This window comes from Mobula birostris, chromosome 20 (assembly GCF_030028105.1).
Source record: "Mobula birostris isolate sMobBir1 chromosome 20, sMobBir1.hap1, whole genome shotgun sequence".
Classification (NCBI taxonomy): Eukaryota; Metazoa; Chordata; class Chondrichthyes; order Myliobatiformes; family Myliobatidae; genus Mobula; species Mobula birostris.
This window is the reverse complement of record NC_092389.1, coordinates 58,812,739-58,831,432: the sequence shown is the minus strand read 5'-3', so window position 1 is coordinate 58,831,432 and position 18,694 is coordinate 58,812,739. Positions and strand designations below refer to the sequence as shown.

Genomic DNA, 18,694 nt, shown 5'->3' with positions numbered 1-18,694 from the left:
TGAAATGTCAGAGCAAGGGGGAGAACCGCAGTGACCTGGAGTTGGAGAGCAGGAGGAGGTCTGTGATTTTACTCTTCAGCCTCTCCGGCAGCTTCATCCTCCTGTGGATGACACTGGTTGTAAATGTCATATATTATCAGGTCTGAGGGAAAGGATTCAATTTCAATGATTCTGAATGGATCTTTAACTACGTCGGGATTTTGCTGAGTGATTTCAGCTGCTGCACAAACACATTTATTTACGCGGTGACTCAGTCAAAATTCAGGGAGCAGATAATTAGTGCGGTGAAATATTCTGTCCCCTCCGTGCTTCAATTCATGAATAAAACCGCGTCCTGAGCACAAGACGGAGGTGGCCACAATTTCTGCAGTCGGGACGCCAGCTCCTCATATTCACCGTCTGATCTCCGAGTTGTTATTCCGTGACTGACTGTCCTATCGTCCGGCAGTTCTGGAACATTAGGATAGTGTGTTTCTGGGGAGGGTCAAAACACTGTCCTGGACTCGTCAGATATCAGTCAACGAACTACACTGGAATGCCACCAACTGATTGGTCTGTGGATATGCCCATCTATCCCCATTCCCGCCCACCAACCTCACAGTCCGACTTTACCACAAGACAGCGGGAGTTCTAGTCTTATGCTGGTTGGCTAATCCAATGTCAAACACACCAGTTTCCGCCTAGCTTTTAAATGATTGTCTAACATGAATGAATGGGGCGGGCTTTGGATTCATGTCGGTTGACGCTCCGACTTAATGCGCGTTCCCGCCACTAACTGGACTGGAATATGGTGCAGAGAAATGGGAAATAAAACCCTCGTACTTATTTTTTTTCTAATGAAAGCTAAATTACCCCCTCCCAAAAAAAATCCTATAGATTGTACAAAATGAAATCCAATAGAGTGAATCGAGTTAAACTCATTCCCACAACTGAAATGAAAGATATCCACCCTCAACGATTGTAAGTAAATCTGCATTTGATTTCCATCTACTTGATCAGCTTCACCCTGAAACAGTGTGTGTTGAAATGCTTCATAATGACAAAATCTACACAGCCCAGTATGAAATTTTCAAACACAACGTAGGGAATAATTCTTTATAGTATGGCCAATTCAGGTCGTGTCACTATAATTCCTTCCCTTCTTGTTTGTAGCCACTTCTCCCATGAACCCAACACTGTTCGATATCTGTAAAGGTGTCTCCCCTTGTGCCCAGTGTCCCACTAGATTTCCCATAAACCCCTCATTCTTAACCCTGCAAACCCTGAAACAGGTTCTGATTTGCAACGTGGAAGGTCTTTATCCACAGTCGAACTCTTAACAGCTTTTGTGACTAAACAGTCAACCCGCTCATTCCCCTCAGTACCTCCATGTGTGGAGACCCCTCAGAAGAAAATGTATAATCCAATACTTTGCGTATCAAATAATGTTTGATGAGTTTCCAACAGTAACTCTGACCGACTGCTAGTGTCCAGCTAGTCCCAGACTGACCAATCCGTTTTAAAATTCATCAAAACCGAAAACAACATCTGAACAAATTACAACTTTACGTGGACGAATTTCCTCCAAACACTATAGGTCTAGAATGATGGCCACATATTCTGCAGTTTTTACACATAAATGGTCAGTAAGCTGTTTCTTTATCGTTACCTTTAATCCGGGCACAACAAACACCATCATCCCCAGTTAAATTGCCTTTTGATTCCTCTGCAACAATGGTTAACATATCAAAATAATTGTCTTTAATATATTGATGAACCAGCAGATCCTCAGGCATAACAGAGTCCTTGGACTTTATTAAAATGTGAGACCTAAAATCAAGTAGTCACAGACAGAACAAAGTGGCGTTTCAGAGAACGTGACAGTGCGGTATATTGCATAATCCAACAATCCCAACTTCCCAGCCTGATTAGGTCCCAGCCACCTAAACAGGAAAACACTTTGCGTATAATGTTCCCAATAGTCCTCGAACACAACTTTAACCGGAAGATCATTTCTCTGCCTCCTCAAATTAATCCTATGCTAGCATAACTGCAATATCTGCAATTCTGATGATAGTTCTGCCATTTCAGCCAGTAAAACCGAAACAGGAGACGACCTTACTGCACCACCATACAATCTTAAAGCCTGTTTTTCTGTCACATTCAAGTATTTTAGAGTTGAAAATGAAGCTGAGCTATAAGCCCCACAGCCATAATAAAGAACAGATCTAATGAAACCAACTTAATTCCCTGGTTCATATTTTCACTGTTATACTGTATGTATTTCATTCAGCAGGTCGGTAAGAGCAGTCTGTTTTGCTTTCAGCCTGTCTGGCTTATTGCTGAAGATAAGGGATGTTGAGGAATGTGTGGCATCCAATTAGGATGGGAGGACTTTGAGGACGTTTTCCTTTCTGTTGAACACTGAGGTCGGGCCTGGGGCTTTTTTCGGGGGGAGATGGAGAAAGAAGACGCTGGATAGAACAGGTCGTAGGATTTGACCCAGTGTGGGACCGGGATTCGACGAAGCCAGGGGCCGAGATCGATTTATAATCAGTGAATATGGTGAAACTTTGAGCTCCAACTTGTGTACATTTCTATTTGTTTTTCTTTACTAACCCTTTAGTTAAGTTCAGATTCATAAATATACTTCCTTTAATCGTATGCAGGGTACTGTCCGTCATTTCGTGGCACTAATTTGTGACGGGTAGCAAATTACACAGATCCACACAAACTGGGGTCCGGGGCTGGAAGCCATCCCGGTCTCGCGAGTCTGGCGGTATTTATTCTAGTCCAGTGTCTTCCCCGGACTTTCGCAGCCGACGAAACCAGAGTGTTTCATCGTCGGGGTCTCGTCGGGGATCGATTTCGTTGGATGTTGTGTGATTGCCCAGAGCATTGATCCAGTGGGTTGTGTGTTTAAGTCTGTGCTAAACTACTGTCCGGTAAAATTATTACGGTGTGAGGCTGTGGATGCTGCAGGGGTTGATCAGTGGTGCGAATCCACACGGTTACCGGTACCGAATATGTGAGTATTGACTGGGGGAAACATTCGTATCTCCGACGAGTTGTTAATTCGAACTTTAAACACCGTTAGAGCAGCAGAGCCTCGCTATCAAAAGCCGAGAATGTTCTCAGGAGCGAGGCCCACACTCGAGGGGGAAGAGGAGTATCGGACTCGGGCAGAGCGGACCGCTCAGATGCTGGGTGAGTGGCAGTGCCGTGATGACGTAGAAAGACAGCGATTGGTTGAAAGTTTGAGGGGGCCGGCTGCTGACGTGGTGAGATCTGTGAACACACTGAGCCCGTTAGCCACTTCTACGCGCTACGTGGAAGCGCTATAGAAAATGTGTTTGGCACAACGGGAAGCCCGATGGAACTTAGGAACTTAGAAAATGTTTCAGGATAAGGGAGAGAAACTTTCCGTCTATATTTTTCGACTTGAGATACAGCTGAGTTGCTTGTGGCGCAGACGGACCATTCAAAACAGCGGAGGTGAATCAGTTAAGATGGACTCAAATAGCGAAAGGCGCACAGTCACAGGACACAAACGCTAGTGGTCTCCGGCTCTCTGGTAAGTCGCTCCCCACTCCGTTGCTTGTTGAGCTGATCAGAGAAGTCAGAGAGGAGGATAATGCTTCGGAGCCATGGTGGTGTTGGGGTGGAGCTGTACCGTCCTCGGTCGTAGTCCCCTGCGCTGAAGTGACCATTGATAGCCTACCCCGGGGTGGGGTAAGGGACCACATGGCAGAGTTGAGAATTCAGATGTCCCAGTTGTCATCTGTGGGTGCGCTTCCCGCCCCCCCCCCCAAACGATAGAGCTGATAGCGAGGCTGACCACCTTAAGGGACGGACTATGCAGAGCGCTGCTGGTGGCCGGAGTCCCCCGAGGACAGCGGCCGGTATTTTCTGTTTTAACTGTGGTGGAGGGACACTTCAGGCGGGAGTATGAATGACGGGAAACCTCGAAGAGAGTGAGCCCCCAGGTACCTAAGCGAGAGAGAGGCGTCAGGAAACTTAGAAGAGACCTAGTGAGGGAATAGTGTGGCGTCTCGGGGGAACGCGTTCCCAGAAATATATCAAGGAACACTCTGAGGCAAAAATAAACTAGTCCTGAAGGCTTAGTGGGGTCCAGCTCCAGTGAATCTTTACGGCTAGAGGGTATTTACGCTCGACCCACACCTGACACAGGCTCGGAGGTCACCTTGCTGTATTTGACGCATTTACCATCAACGCCACTCAGTGCACTAGAGATCTGGGGTCTTAGTGAGGGGTGATTATTTGTCATTGAAGTTGGAGTTCTCGGAGACAGATGTGGGAGCGGCTGAGGTCCTTGCACATTACCGCTAGTTTGTCCGGACCTGTTCATCAGGGCGAGTTTCAATTCTTGTGGGGACAAACACTCCTATTGTGCGGAGGCTAATGCAAGGCTGCACGGAGAGAGCTTTGAGAAAACATTGTCAATTTACCAGGGGTTTCGAACTGCGTGGCCGCTCTGGGCCGGGTAATGAGCTTAGACGAGAGACTGTGTGGTTCATCCGGTCAAAAACAATCGTGTGACGGCCTGGGTAAGTAGCGAGAGTGATGGGAAACCCCTAATTCCCAGAATGCCTGAGGCCGAGGCCCTCTTGGTGAATGCTCCGGAAGACCACGAAGAGAAGTCAGGCTGACCTGCTGGGGTGCTGGTGAGACCTGAACTGCAGAAGCCCTCGGTTATACAGCTGAGCAGGATGGCAGTGACTGTCAGGGACACAATGAAGAGGAAGGTCACCTTCAAGCGGGGGATGACCCGGCGCACCTCTTCTCGGTAACGGGAATGTCTACTGCCCCTGCGAGACGAGCCAGGGAGAAACTCTGTTCGAAAGGAGGGAAAGGTGAATGCTGAGTCATTCACCTTTGGGAATCCCCGGTACCTGTGGGTTGGAAGAGGAAGCTGATACAGAAGATGTTGAAACTGGAAGGTATCTTTTCTACTGGTGAGTTCGATGTGGGTTGTTCCACGAACACTCGCCACACTCTCCGGGTGACCCAGATCACCCCCATTGAGATAAACGTCGCGGCGACTGGCCCCTGCAGAGGTGGAAGACGTTCGGCAGCATTTGTGAAATCTGAAGGAAGCTCGGATCATCTGCAACCCTCAAGTTCGTGAACGTCTAGGGGAAAACAACTTCTGGCCCCGCCAAAGTGAGAAATCATCGGCAAGTTCGTGAACGTCTAGGGGAAAACAACTTCTGGCCCCTCCAAAGTGAGAAATCACGTTTGCGTGGATGCCGTGTAATGTACCGCCCAGTCACAAACCCCCAACGCAAAATATCAGACAGTGCACCCTATGCAATTACATGGTTGTACGTTATGAATCTTAATCTGAATATAGGGTTAGTAATGAAAGTCAAAGAGAGCCCGCTTCAAGGAAAAGTCAAAAGTACACGTTGCAGCTCATTCAGTCCCCATTCTTCCACCATCGCTGACCGTCGGGCTCTCAGATCGCAGTCCACCCCGTCCGGAAATCTACCAGCTCTCTCCACACGCGTCTTCCCTCTTCGTCTCTCCTCGACCAAAAAAAACCGGGAAAAATCTCCGTCCAGATTCTCAAGACAGAGCAACAATCTCCTGATTGGCTAACATGCATACCAGAGTCCTGTTATCTCCAGCCATAACCCAAACATTGCTGCTACGGAGAAACCATTACCTCAGCAGTGAACATACACAGAACAGCCATTTCATTCGGCTTAGCAGTGAAACATTACAGAGAAGACATTACATTAGCAGTGAATTCTTACAGCGCGATACACTCTCCCCTCATCGAATTTATTCCTGTCCTCATGACGTTGAAATAATTCGCCAACCCTTCCTGCAAAACACAAAGCCCAAGCCAGGTGCAAAAGGCAGTGACATAGCTCCTTAAACGGTAGAGATCACGCGCTGTTCCCCTGACGCAACATTGGCCAACCTATCCGGTGGTCTCCTAATTCTCTGAGACATCCGTACCACCTCACCTAACTCTTCAGGCTCAGACACTACTGGTGATAATTCTGGTCCACCTGGTGAGTCCTCCCTCGATCTATCTATCACTCGTGTCCCTCTGCAACTCGGAGCCCACTGTCACGTGTCCAGGCCCCACTTCCTCTCCTTCAGGGTCCCGCTGTAACCCAGGCTGCCCACAGATAGCAACCTCTCCCCCCCGCCCCTCACCCCACTTAACCTGACCCAGTGGGAGCAGGGCCAGGAGTCTCTGCCTCAATGAATGGGGAGTTCGCGAAAGGCAGCATATGCCACACATTCAGATCCTCATCCCTCGAAACAGTATCCCTCTCATGGGTGCGCCCCCCCGTCCCCCAGCCTCTCCCCCTGCAGTCACCCCGCGTTTTCGCAGAGTCCTCTTACTAGGTGCAGGCTCTAAGTCGGGCTCTGGGTCAACCCGCACCTCTTGTCCCAGGGGCAGTAGGTGGTTCCGATGGAGAATCTTGACGGGCCCCTTCCCCTCCTCTGGTCTCACCCGGAAAACTTGTAGGTTTGGCATCTGACTCTCCACCACATAGGGTGTGGCCACCCAGCGGTCAGCCAACTTGTGCTTATGAAGACTCTGTCTGCCGGCAGGATTTGGGAGAACCTCACTTTTTGATCATACCTCCTCTTATTTCCTCAATACTGCTTGGCAGCCGCGACCCCGGCTAGTTCATAAGCCCTTTTCAGCTCTCTCCTATAATCAGACACATACTTCAGAAAAGTCTTCGGTGATAATTCATCCTCGTCAGTCCCAAAACAAAGGTCAATGAGCAACCTCGCCTCAGGCCCAAACATCAGATAATATGGCGAGTACCCAGTAACTTTATTTCGTGTACAGTTGTAACAATGAACCAGATGCACAATATGTTGACTCCACCTGCTCTTCTTGCTGATCTCCAGAGTACCGAGCATGTCAAACAAGATCCGATTAAACCCCTCAGGCTGGGGATCGCCCTGCGTGTGATAGGGCGTGGTCCTCGACTTCTCAACTCCAAGCATGCGCAGTGACTCATAGATGAGCCTGCGTTCGAAGTACCGTCCCTGGTCACTATGTATCCGCTTGAGAAGGCCATAATGAACGAAATACTTCTCCCATAACACTTTTGCCACCGTAGTCGCCCTCTGGTCCTCGGTAGGAAAAGTCTGAGCATATCTGGTGTAGTGGTCCGTGATGACTAAGACATTCGCCGTGTTGCTGGCATCGGGTTCTATGGACAGGAACTCCACACACACCAGGTCCAGGGGCCCTGCACTCTGTAAGTGGGACAAAGGAGCTGCCCGCGTAGGCAGTGTCTTCCGGCGTATGCAGCGAATGCACGACTTGCAGTATTCTTCAACCTCCGACTTCATTCGGGGCCAGTAAAACCGGTCTCTGGGCAATCCATAGGTCTTTTCCACCCGCAAATGTCCAGAATCACCGTGAAGTGACTTCAACCAAATCCTCCGATACTTCTCGGGCAGAACCAGCTGGCAACGCCGGGTCGGTCTGGGGCTGACGTGACCCGGTGTAAGATCTGGTTGTTCAACTCCAACCGACCATTCTTTCAGTAATGGAGGCACCAAAGCGTCGTTCGTCTTCTCCGCCGGAGGCGTGTCTCAATTTTCAACCGCGGACCAAATAGTGCCACTGCCCGGGTCATCCCGCTGAGCAGCCGCCACTTCCCCAGAACTCAATTCCGGCAGCAGTGAGGTCACAGTGAACCTGGGGAATGACGTCATCGGAAGCCGCCCATTGATCCGCTGCTCGATCCGGCCGCTCCTTTTCCTCTGCCTTCACGGTGATGGTAAACTGACACAGGGCCGTCACCCCAGGGGCAGGAACGCTCTCCCTCTCCTCGTCCCTGTCCAGTCCCTCATATACCTGTCGGGACAAAGCATCCGCATCAATGTTCCGGCTCCCCGGCCCGGTGCTTCAGGCTGAAATCACAGGCAGACAACGCTGCCAACCACCGATGGTCTGTCACATCCAGCTTCCCCGAGGTCAGGATATAAGTTCGGGGGTTGTTGTCCGTCCTCACCTCAAACTTGGCCTCGTACAGTTAGTCACTCAGCTTATCCACCACCGCCCATTTCAACGGCAGGAATTCCGACTTGTGCGTGGGATCGTTTCACTCGTACGGCGACAAACTCCGGCTGACAAATGCCACAAGCCTCAACCCGGTGCCCTGATCCTGATACAGGACGCCCCCTAAACCCTCTCGGATGGAATCGGTGTGCAGTACTTACGGCAATCGGGGGTCCGCAAAAGCCAGCACCGGCGCCTGCACGGCAACTCCTTCAGCGACTGAAAAGCCTCCTCACATTTTACATCCCACCTCTGCCCAAAGGGCTCTAACGGGTTTAAATATTCTCCGCCCTCCTGTCCTACCCCACCCCCCTTCTTCCCCAGGGGAGGGTAACCACACAGAAGCTGATTCAAGGGGTGACTCACTTTGGCGTCGCCCGTCAGGAATCTCCGATAATAACCACAGAGCCCCAGGAACGAGCGCAGGGCGCTCGCAGTCTGGGTCCTTGGTCAAGTGGTCACTGCTTCTATCTTAGCCGGGTCTGTAGCAACTCCATCCGTGAGAGTATGTGTCCGACATAGCTAACAGACGTTTTACAGAACTGGCACTTGTCCAGGGAAAGTTTTAACCCTTCATCTTTCAGGTGGCCGAGCAGCTTCAGCAGGTTCGCTTCGTGTTCTTCCAAGGTGGATCCAAATACTATGAGGTCATCCAAATACACCAACACCTCAGGCGAGTTCATATCCCCCACCGTCTTCTCCATGACCCGCTGGAAATTTGCAGGGGCTCCCGATATGCCCTGGGGCATCCTTTCAAACTGTTAGCATCCCAAGGGACATATAAATGCCGTTTTCTATTTATCGGCTCACTCATGGGGATCTGGTACTATCCACTCCTCAAATCCAGCACACTAAACCACTTCGCACCACTCAGAGAGGCCAGCGCGTCTTCGAGCCTCGGGACCGTATACTGGTCAGGGACGGTGCGCCTGTTCAGAGTCCTATAGTCCACACACATGCGTACTTTCCCGTTCTTCTTCCAGGCCACGACTATTGGGGACGCATAGGGGCTTTGGGACTCAGTGATGATCCCAGCTTCCTTCAACTTACACAGATGCTGCCTCACGTCTTCCATGTCTGCTAGTCGCCGCGATCTCTCTCTAAACGGGGTGTCCTCGGTCACCCGGATACTGTGACGCGTGCTCTTGGAACAACCCACATCAAACTCGACAATGGAAAATACACTTTCCAATGTCAACATCTTCTCTACCAGCTTCTTTTTCCAACCCGGCGGCACCGGGGAGTCGCCGAGGTTGAATGACTCAGCGGTCAACTTCCCCGCCTTTTCCAATAGTTTCTCCCCGGCGTGCCTCACGGGGGCGCTAAACATTACCGTCACCGGGAACAAATGCGCCAGGGGCATCCCCCGCTTGAAGGTGACCTCCCTCTTCGTAGTGTTCCTGACGATCACTGCCATCCTGCTCGGCTGTATAACCGAGGGCTTCTGCAATTCGGGCCTCACCAGTACCCCAGCCAGAAATCCCAGAGAGTCCACTAAGAGGGGTTCGCCCTCAGGCACTCCGGGAAATATGGTGGGTCTCCATCACTCTCGCTACCTCCCCGGGCCATACCACCATTGGCTTCGACTGGGTGAACCACATGGTCCCTCGTTTAAATTTGGTATCCAGCCCAATGCTGCCACGCACTTCCTCAAAATCACCTTGAAACACTGAGAGCACGGACAGGGTCCCCAAAAATCTCTCACCCGCCTTCTCCTTACAGGCCCCCATGAGCCTCCTCACCAGAGGGATGTTGGTCCCCACCAGAATTGAAACGCAGCTCTTCTCAACAGGGAAACCAGCACCTCTGTATCAAGACCCTCAGACACTCCCACATCGGCCTCCGAGAACTCCAGTTTCACTGACAAGTAACCGTCGTATGGATAATCACCAGCACTGAGACCCCAAATCTCCAGTGCACTGAATGGTGTCAAGGGTAAATGCTTCAGATACCGGTTGTAAAACGAATGGTACAGTAACGTGACCTGCGATTCCGTGTCGATTATGGCTTTAGCGTAAATACTCTCTATCCGTAGCGACACACTGGAGCGTGGTCCCACTAAGCCTTCAGGAATAGGGTCTTTTGCTTTCGGGAGTACCTTGGTACATTGCTGGGAACGTGTTTTCCCGGAGATACCGGGCCGTTCCCTCACTGGGTCCCCTCTAGGTTTCCCCAACGACTCTCCCTGCCGAGTTACCCGTGGGCTCACTCTCCTTCTGGCGTGAGACCTGCTGCCAGCAGCCCTCCGCATTGTTCATCCCCTTGGGGAATCTGCAGCCCCCCCCCCATCAGCCCCAACATATGGTGGGGGGGGTCACACCCGCTGATAACAGCTGATGTATCTCCGTTCTCAACTCTGCCACAATCTCCTCTACCGCTCCCCGGGGTAGGCTATCTGTGGTCACTTCACCGCAGGAGACACTACCGAGGACTGTATGCTGCTGACTGAGTCCTCCCACGCTCCCGCCGCATTCTCCTCTTCCCGTACCTCTCTGATCAGCTCAACAAAAGATGGAGGGGACGCGTCTTACGAGACTGTCAGAGACCCCACACAATCGGGTCATGGCTATCTGGTCCATTCTTAACCGATCCACCTCAGCCGCCTGAATGACCCCTCTGTGCCGCAAGCAATTTGGCTGCCTCTCTAGCCGTAAAATAAAAGCAGAAACCTTCTCCCACTTCTCCTGACGCATGCTTTGAAACCCCACCAGGAGCTCCACTGGGCTTCCAGTCGGATCAAAGTCATTGCCCAGTGCTTGTTGATAACTGACAGCTGTCGCTACGGGATAATGTAACCTGACAGCTCTCTCGTCAACGGCCCGCCCATTCAAACTTTCAACCAATCACTGTCGCTTTTCATCATCCGAGCACTGCCACTCATCGAACAACTGAGAGGTCCGTTCCGCCCACGTCTCATACTCCTCCTCCCCTTTAGGGGTGGGTGTTATTCCAGAGAATAGGTGGAGCCTGCCATAGCTGGGACTTAGAATCTGAATTTTCCATTTATTCGCCAGAGAAGTAAGGGCGGATACTACCTCAGAATTCTCATTCTTCACCAGGGGACGTGGACTAATTAGACCTTCCAACTCCGACCACTCTTTCCCCTCACTCCTCAGAAATGATAGAACCCTGTCTTTGAAATCTCCGCCCCCAGCTCCCTCAGCGCTGGTCTGCATGAGAACAAGAGCAGCATCCGCCATTTTATCAAGTCTCCGCTCACAATCACAACTTCAACAGAACCTAACAGTGGAATTAACAATTCATCCGGAGTACAAATATCTGCCCCACTGGTTCATTTCTCAGGGTAATTACACAGCATCCAACAGAATCAATCCCGAACGCAGCCCCCACAATTGTAATTCTCGCTTTGCCTAGCGGCTTAATCTAGGGGGTGATAACCCCCTTCCCGGCCAAACTGAAGAAATGTCGTTTGGATGGATGCTGCCCGATGTGTCCCCTGTTACAAATTAGTGCCCAGAAATAAGAAACAGAACACACTTTGCGATTAAATGATTCAGCTTTATAACTCTTACTTTGACTGTATGGTTAGTAGAGAAACAAAATTGAATAAAGGGTGCGATCTTATTAAACAGTCTGTGCGCAAAAGTGGAGCTCACTGATAGGCCGATCGGTCCCCATCGGCCTCCTCCGATCGTTACTGCCCTTCGGACCCGCGCTCCGAGTCCACCCTCTCCGGCAGTCTAGCAAATCTCTCCATTCGCGTCTTCTCTCTCCATCTCTCTCTCTGACAAAATCAACGCTCCTAGATTCACGAAACAGAGCAACAAAATCCTGATTGGCTGACATGCATCCCACAGTCCTGTTATCGCCAGCCATAACACGAACATTGCTGCTGCAGAGAAACTGTTACTTCAGCAGTGAACATTACAAAGAAGCCATTACATTAGCAGTGAAACCTTACAGCGCGTTACACATAACAGAAGCATCTGGCTTCCCTTGGGCTGTATTCCCTGGAGTTTAGGAGAATGGGGGCTGGGGTCGTGAGGGGAATCTCATTTAAACATTCTGAATTTTAAAAGCTCTGAACAGATTAGATTTGCGAAAGTTATTTCCCATGGTAGGTGAATCTAGGACAACAGAGCACAACTCAGGATCGAAGGTCATCCATTTAGAAAAGAGATGAGGAGAACTTACTTTAGTCAGAGGGTGGTAAATTTATGGAATTTGTTGCCACATGCAATTGTGGAGGCCAAGTCATTGGGTGCACTTAAGACAGAGAGAGATAGGTTCTTGATTAGCCAGGGCATCAAAGGGTATGGGGAGAAGGCAGGGGAGTGGGGATGACTGGAGAATTGGATCAGCCCATGACTGAATGGCGGAGCAGCCTCGAAAGGCCGAAGAGCCGACCTCTGCTCCTATATCTTATAGTTTTAATTGAGTTGACTGAGTGAATCCATTCCCACATTCAGAACAGGAGAGTGGCATCCCCCAGTGTGAATTCGCTGATGTATTTTAAACTCAGACAACCGAGTGAATTCCTTCGCACAATCGGAGCAGGTGAACAGTTTCGTCCCAGTGTGAATTCGGTAGTGGCTCACAAGTTTGGATGACTGAATGAATCCCTTCCCACATTCAGAGCAGCTGAAAGGTTTCTCCCCAGTGTGAACTCGCTGATGCACCTTCAGTTGAGATGACCAAGTGAATCCCTTCCCACATTCAGAGCAGGTGAATGGCCAATCCCCAGTGTGAAGTCGCTGATGTTCCTTCAGTTGAGCGGAATGGGTGAATCTCTTCCCACATTCTGAGCAGATGAATGGTTTCTCCCCAGTGTGGTCTAACTGGTGTGTCAGTAGTCGAGAACGCCGAGTGAATCCTTTCCCACAGTCTGAGCAGGTGAATGGCCTCTCCACAGTGTGAACAAACTGATGATCTTTCAGCTGAGCTGTATCGGTGAATCCCTTCCCACATTCTGAGCAGAGGAATGGTTTCACCCCAGAGTGGATTTGCTGGTGTCTCAAGAGCTGAGATGACCGAGCAAATACCTTTCCACATTCAGAGCAAGTGAACGGCTTCTCCCCAGTGTGAACTCGCTGATGCTCCTTCAGTACAGATGACCGAGCAAATACCTTTCCACATTTAGAGCAGGTGAATGGCCTCTCCCCAGTGTGAACTCGCTGGTGTGTCAGTAGGTCAGATGACTGAAGGAATCTCTTCCCACAGTCTGAACAAGTGAATGGTCTCTCCCCAGTGTGAACTAACTGACGTTGTAGCAGGTGATTTGACTGAATGAATCTTTTCCCACAGTCTGAGCAGGTGAATGGCTTCTCCCCAGTGTGAACTCGCTGGTGGGTCTGTAGGTTGGACGATTGAGCGAATCCCTTCCCACAATCTGAGCAGGTGAATGGCTTCTCCCCGGTGTGAACTCGCTGGTGTCTCTGTAGTTTGGAGGAGTGAGTGAAGCCCTTCCCACAGTCTGAGCAGGTGAACGGCATCTTTTCAGTGTGAACTCGCTGGTGTTCATTCAGTTGAGATGATTGAGTGAACCCTTTCCCACATTCAGAGCAGGTGAATGGCTTCTCCCCAGTGTGCACTCGCTGGTGTCACTGTGTTGTGGTTGAGCGTGTGAATGTCTTCCCACCGTCCGAGCAGGTCAATGTCCTCTCACTGGTGAATTTTCTGATATACCTTTAGCATCAATAACAGAATGGCTTTCCACTTGCAGAACAGGTGGAGCATCTCACTATGGTGTGAACTTGCTGATGTATCTTCATTACTGGATGACTGAGTGGTTCCCCTCCCTCACACAGAGCGGGTGAATGGCTTCTCCCCACTGTGAACTCACTGGCGTGTCTGCGGGTAGCCTGTGAGTGAATCTCTTCCCACACTGAGAGAAGGAGAATGATATCTCACTGCGATCAATTCTCTGGGAATTCAGAAAGTCAGACGTTTGAATGCCTTGTACAATCAATGCAGTTGAGAACTGATCTCCAGTGAACAAATGCTGGTGTGTTCTCAGTTCCCGGTTCCAGTGAATTTCACAGAGTAAAAAGAGAAAACTTCATTTCAGAGACAGAATACATTTACCAGCTGGGATGAGATACTTCTTCACCTCCAAGGATCGACAACAGATGTGTTGGCGTTGCAAAGAAAATATTTGGTCACTGCTGAAATATCCAGACAGAGACAGAAAAACTGATGTTTTGTTGTGTTGAAGATTCCTGTACACAAGTGCTCTGCAATTTCAAACCTGTAAAAATATTTGCAAAAGACATCAATGGCTGAAGAACAATATTTCAGGAGAGGTTTTCGTCTGTGGTGAGAACATCAGAACAAAAGAAATAGGAGCAGGAGTTGGCCATCTGGCCCTTAGAGCCTGATCTGCCATTGAATAAGATCATGGCTGATCTGGCCATGGACTCATCTCCACCAACTGCCTTCTCCCCATAACCCTTAATTCCCCAACTATGCAAAAATCTATCCAATCTCGTCTTAAATATATTTACTGAGGAAGCCTCCACTCCCTCATTGGGCAGAGAAATCCACAGATCCACCACTCTCTGGAAAAAGCAGTTCCTCCTCATCTCCATCCCAATTTACCCGAATTTTGAGGCAATGTCTCATCTACCAGTGGAAACAAATTTTTTTGCCTTTATCTTCTCTATTCCTTCCATAATTTTACATGTTTCTGTATGATTTCCTCTGAATGTGAGCTCCGGCGTCACATTTTACCAATTTCAACACAAGTTGGGGGTACTCAACTTGAGATATACCCCAGGATACTGTGGGAAGTGAGGGAGGAAATTGCTGAGCCTCTGGAGATGATCTTTGCATATCAATAGGGAGAGGAAAAGTACCAGAGGGTTCGAAGACATTTTTCCCTTTTCAAAAAAGGGAGTAGAGATCAGCCAGAAAATTACAGACCAGTGGTTCTTACTGCAGTGGAGGGCAAGTTGTTGGAGAAGCTCCTGAGAGGCAGGATTTATGAGCATTTGTAGAAGCATAATCTGCTGTGGGATAGTCAGCATGGCTCTGTCTAGGGCAGATCGTGCCTTATGAACCTGATTGAATTCTTTGAGGATGTAACAAAACACACTGATGAATGTAGAGCATTGGATATAGTGTACATGGCTTTCAGTAAGACTTTTGATAAGATTCCTCATGTGAGGCTCATTCAGAAAGTAATGAGGCAAGGATCCAAGTAGACCTTGCTTTGTGGATCCAGAATTGGCTTGCCCACAAAGCCAACGGTGGCTGTAGATGGCTTGTATACTGCATGGAGGACGGTGACCAGTGGTGTTCTGCAGGGATGTGTTCTGAGACTCCTTCTCTTTGTGATGTTTATAAATGATCTTGATGAGGAAGGAGAAGGGTGCTGATGACACAAAAGTTGAGGGTGTTGTGAAGAGTCTGGACAGTTCTCCAGAGGTTACAGCAGGATGCAGATAGGATGCAGAACTGGCAGATGGAGTTCAACCCAGATAAGTGTGCTGTGGTTTATTTCGGTACATCAAATTTGAAGACAGAACACAATATTATGTTGGGACTATTGGCAATGTGGAGGATCAGCGAGATCTTGTGGTCCATTTCAATTTTACACTCAAAGCTGCAGTGCTGATTGACAATGTTGTTAAGAAGGCCTCCATCAACCATGGAACTGAGTTCAAGATCGGTGAGGTAATGTTACAGCTATATAAGACCTTCTTTAAACTCACTTAGAGTCTTGAGTTCAGTTACCTCATTACAGGAAGGATGTGGATACCATAGAAAGACTGCAGAGGAGATTTACAAGGATGTTGCATGGAATGGAGAACATGCCTTATGAGAATAGGTTGAGTGAACTTTGGAGCGACGGAGGATGAGAGGTGACCTGACAGATGTGTATAAGATGATGAAAAGCATTGATCGTGTGGATAGCCAGAGACTTTTTTCCTAGGGCTGAATTGGTGTAGTTTTAAGGTGTTGGAAGTAGGGTTAAAGGGGATGTCAGAGGTAGGTTTTTCACACAGAGAGTAGTAGGTGCATGGAATGCACTGCCAGCGATGATGGTAGAGGCAGACACCATAAGAGTCTTTTGAGAGACTGTTAGATATGTACATGGAGCTCAGAAAAACACAGTGCGATGCGGTTGGGAAATCCGAGGCAGTTTCTAGAATAGGTTTCTAGAATCTATATTCTAGATTTCTGTTTCTATATGCACTCATCTTCTAACAAGGCACATCAGACATTCTGACTGACCAGCAAATTCTGACTGTATTCCTGCCTGTGTGAGAATGTGCTATTTCTGACTTCAATCAACCGATGACTTGGCTCAATTTGTCTCTGTCCTTTGGTATTATTTCAAGTTCTGGTCGTGTTCCACAACACTACAAAGAGCACCTGTTTCTACATGCATGATCCTGGAGATTTACTAATTACTTGGATTGCCTCCCACCAGCTGATTGACAGTGAGAAACCCATCGATGGCAATGCCAATGAATATAAAGTGGAGGGCAGTGGTTATTCTCATTAGAGTGCAGCACTTTTGTGATGTGAAAGCCACAAGTCACTTGTCATCGAGGCAAAGGTGCTTTATATCGTTATTTACCCAGAGAGAAGTAAATCTGACAGAAGGTTTTATTTCCATACAGCACTAATTGACATTTTCACTGACTGGAAGCTAAATTCTTCAACCGAGATTAACTGGGAACTATATTTTTGTTCCGAGTTCATAATTCTCGGATTTACACAGCTGGAGCTCGGCAGTGTTTGGCAGGTACATCCGCTCGCCCTTCCTTTGACTGTACGGGACAACGCCGGTACGATCGCACATGGCTGCCACTTTACCCAGAAGCCCTCACGAGGAGAAACCTCCCTGTCCGCCATCGAAATACAGGAATGCGCATGTGCGGCAAAACTGCCCCCCCCGCGGCCTATGAGTCGAAAGCTCTCTTGGGCCCGGGTACGGATCGTGGGGCTGAGAGAGAGGGAAGGGACTAGGACTATCGTGGGTTGCAGCACCAGTGTGGCTGGAAATCACAGTAATTGTCCTTCGGTCGCGTTTCAGACGCCGGTGATTACTTTTTACCGCCCGGAGCTCGCTCTTACCTGCCACCGATTGCTGCGAGCCTCTCGTCTACACAGCGCATGCGCGATATCCAGCATTGGTCCCGACGTCCACGCATGCGCATTGGTTTAAACGGGAGACAATCTGCAGATGCGGAAATCCAAAGCAACTCACACAAAATGCTGGAGGAACTCGAGGGGGCGGCAGCAACTATGGAGAGGAGTGAACAGTCGGCGTTTCAGACCGAGACCTTTCAAATCTCTTACTATCTCTTCTTTCAGTTAGTCCTGACGAAGGGTCTCGGCCCGATCCGTCGGCTGCACCTCTTCCGAAAGATGCTGCCTGGCCGGCTGCGTTCACCAGCAACTTTTATGTGTGTTGCCCGTCTTCAGGACTGGAAAGGAAGGGAGGGAGTCAGAATGTGGGGGGAGATGAGGTGGTAGGTGAAACCGGGAGAGGACAAGGAGTAAAGTCAAGAGCTGTGAAGTTGATTGGTGAAAGAGATAAAGGGCTGGAGAATAATAATAATAATAAATACTTTATTGATCCCGAGTGGGAAATTCTTTCGTTATAGCAGCAGTATTTAAAATCACACTTAGCAGCGTGCAGACTTTACTAAATATAAAGTAGAGAATGATAGTATACACAATAATACTGTACCAATATGCAATAATAATGTATGAAACAATATTGCAGTCTATTGGACTATGATTTGTCACAGAAAGATGTATTGCATTGACTTTATTCCACCATCATCCAGGTTGGAGTGAGCTCGCTGCAATAGGTAGATGACGGTGAAACACCCAGTTTCAGTTCGGCTACCTAAGTCTGGGGAAGACCACCTCTGGCCCCGCCAAACGTGTGAGATTGAGGTGTGAGCTCACCCAAGACCCCCTGTTTGGGTGGAGGCTGCGTGATTTGTTTCCCTGATACAAGTCAATACCATGAAATAACAGACTGGACACCACACACAATTGAACGATTGAGCTTTACAATTCTCAATTTGACAATAGGGTTGGGACAGAATAAAAGAGAAAGGGCCCAAGTCTAATGTGCACAAGTTGGAGATCACAGTTTCCCCTTCGCTGCTCCTCCTTCGATCACTCCGGGCTCTGTCGGACAGTATCCCATTCAAGGACGGGGCAGGTATAATCTCTCCTTCAGTCGCTCCACGTCGCCACAGAATCCTCTTACTTGGTTCCGGCTCCAGGGCGGGCTCTGGGTCAACCTGCACCTCTTGTCCCAGAGGCAGAAGGTGGTTCCAATGTGGAATCTTGACAGGCCCGTTCCCGTCCTCTGGTTTCACCCTGAAAACTGGTCCGTTTGGCATCTGACTCTCCACTACATCGGGCGTAGCCACCCAGTGTTCAGCCAACTTATGCTTCCCAGACAGCCCCAAATTCCTTGTGAGGACTCTGTCTCCCGGCAGGAGTTGGGAGAACCTAACGTTTTGATCATAGCTCCTCTTACTTCCTTGATTCTGCCAGTTCATAAGACTTTTATCAGCTCCCTTCTCATATCAGACACATACTTCAGATAAGTCTTCGATGGTCGGTCTTTCTCCTCAGTCCCAAAATAAAGGTCGCTGGGCGACATTGCCTCGCGCCTAAACATGAGATAATTTGGCGAGTACCCGGTAG

At 49.2% G+C, this 18,694-nt stretch overlaps 1 protein-coding gene and 1 pseudogene across 1 annotated transcript; one reads left to right on the top strand and one right to left on the bottom strand.

Annotated features, from left to right (window-relative positions):
* LOC140185006 (uncharacterized) overlaps positions 1–18,694 on the top strand; it is a 686,808-nt pseudogene that overhangs the window by 282,014 nt on the left and 386,100 nt on the right.
* Positions 3,517–16,873, bottom strand: LOC140185471 (uncharacterized). The gene is made up of 6 exons (XM_072238807.1): positions 16,835–16,873; positions 12,539–13,605; positions 7,601–7,756; positions 4,651–4,892; positions 3,818–3,969; positions 3,517–3,696 (listed from the first exon to the last, which is right to left on the bottom strand). Exons 1-6 carry the CDS (start codon positions 16,871–16,873, stop codon positions 3,517–3,519), a joined length of 1,836 nt encoding a protein of 611 aa, XP_072094908.1.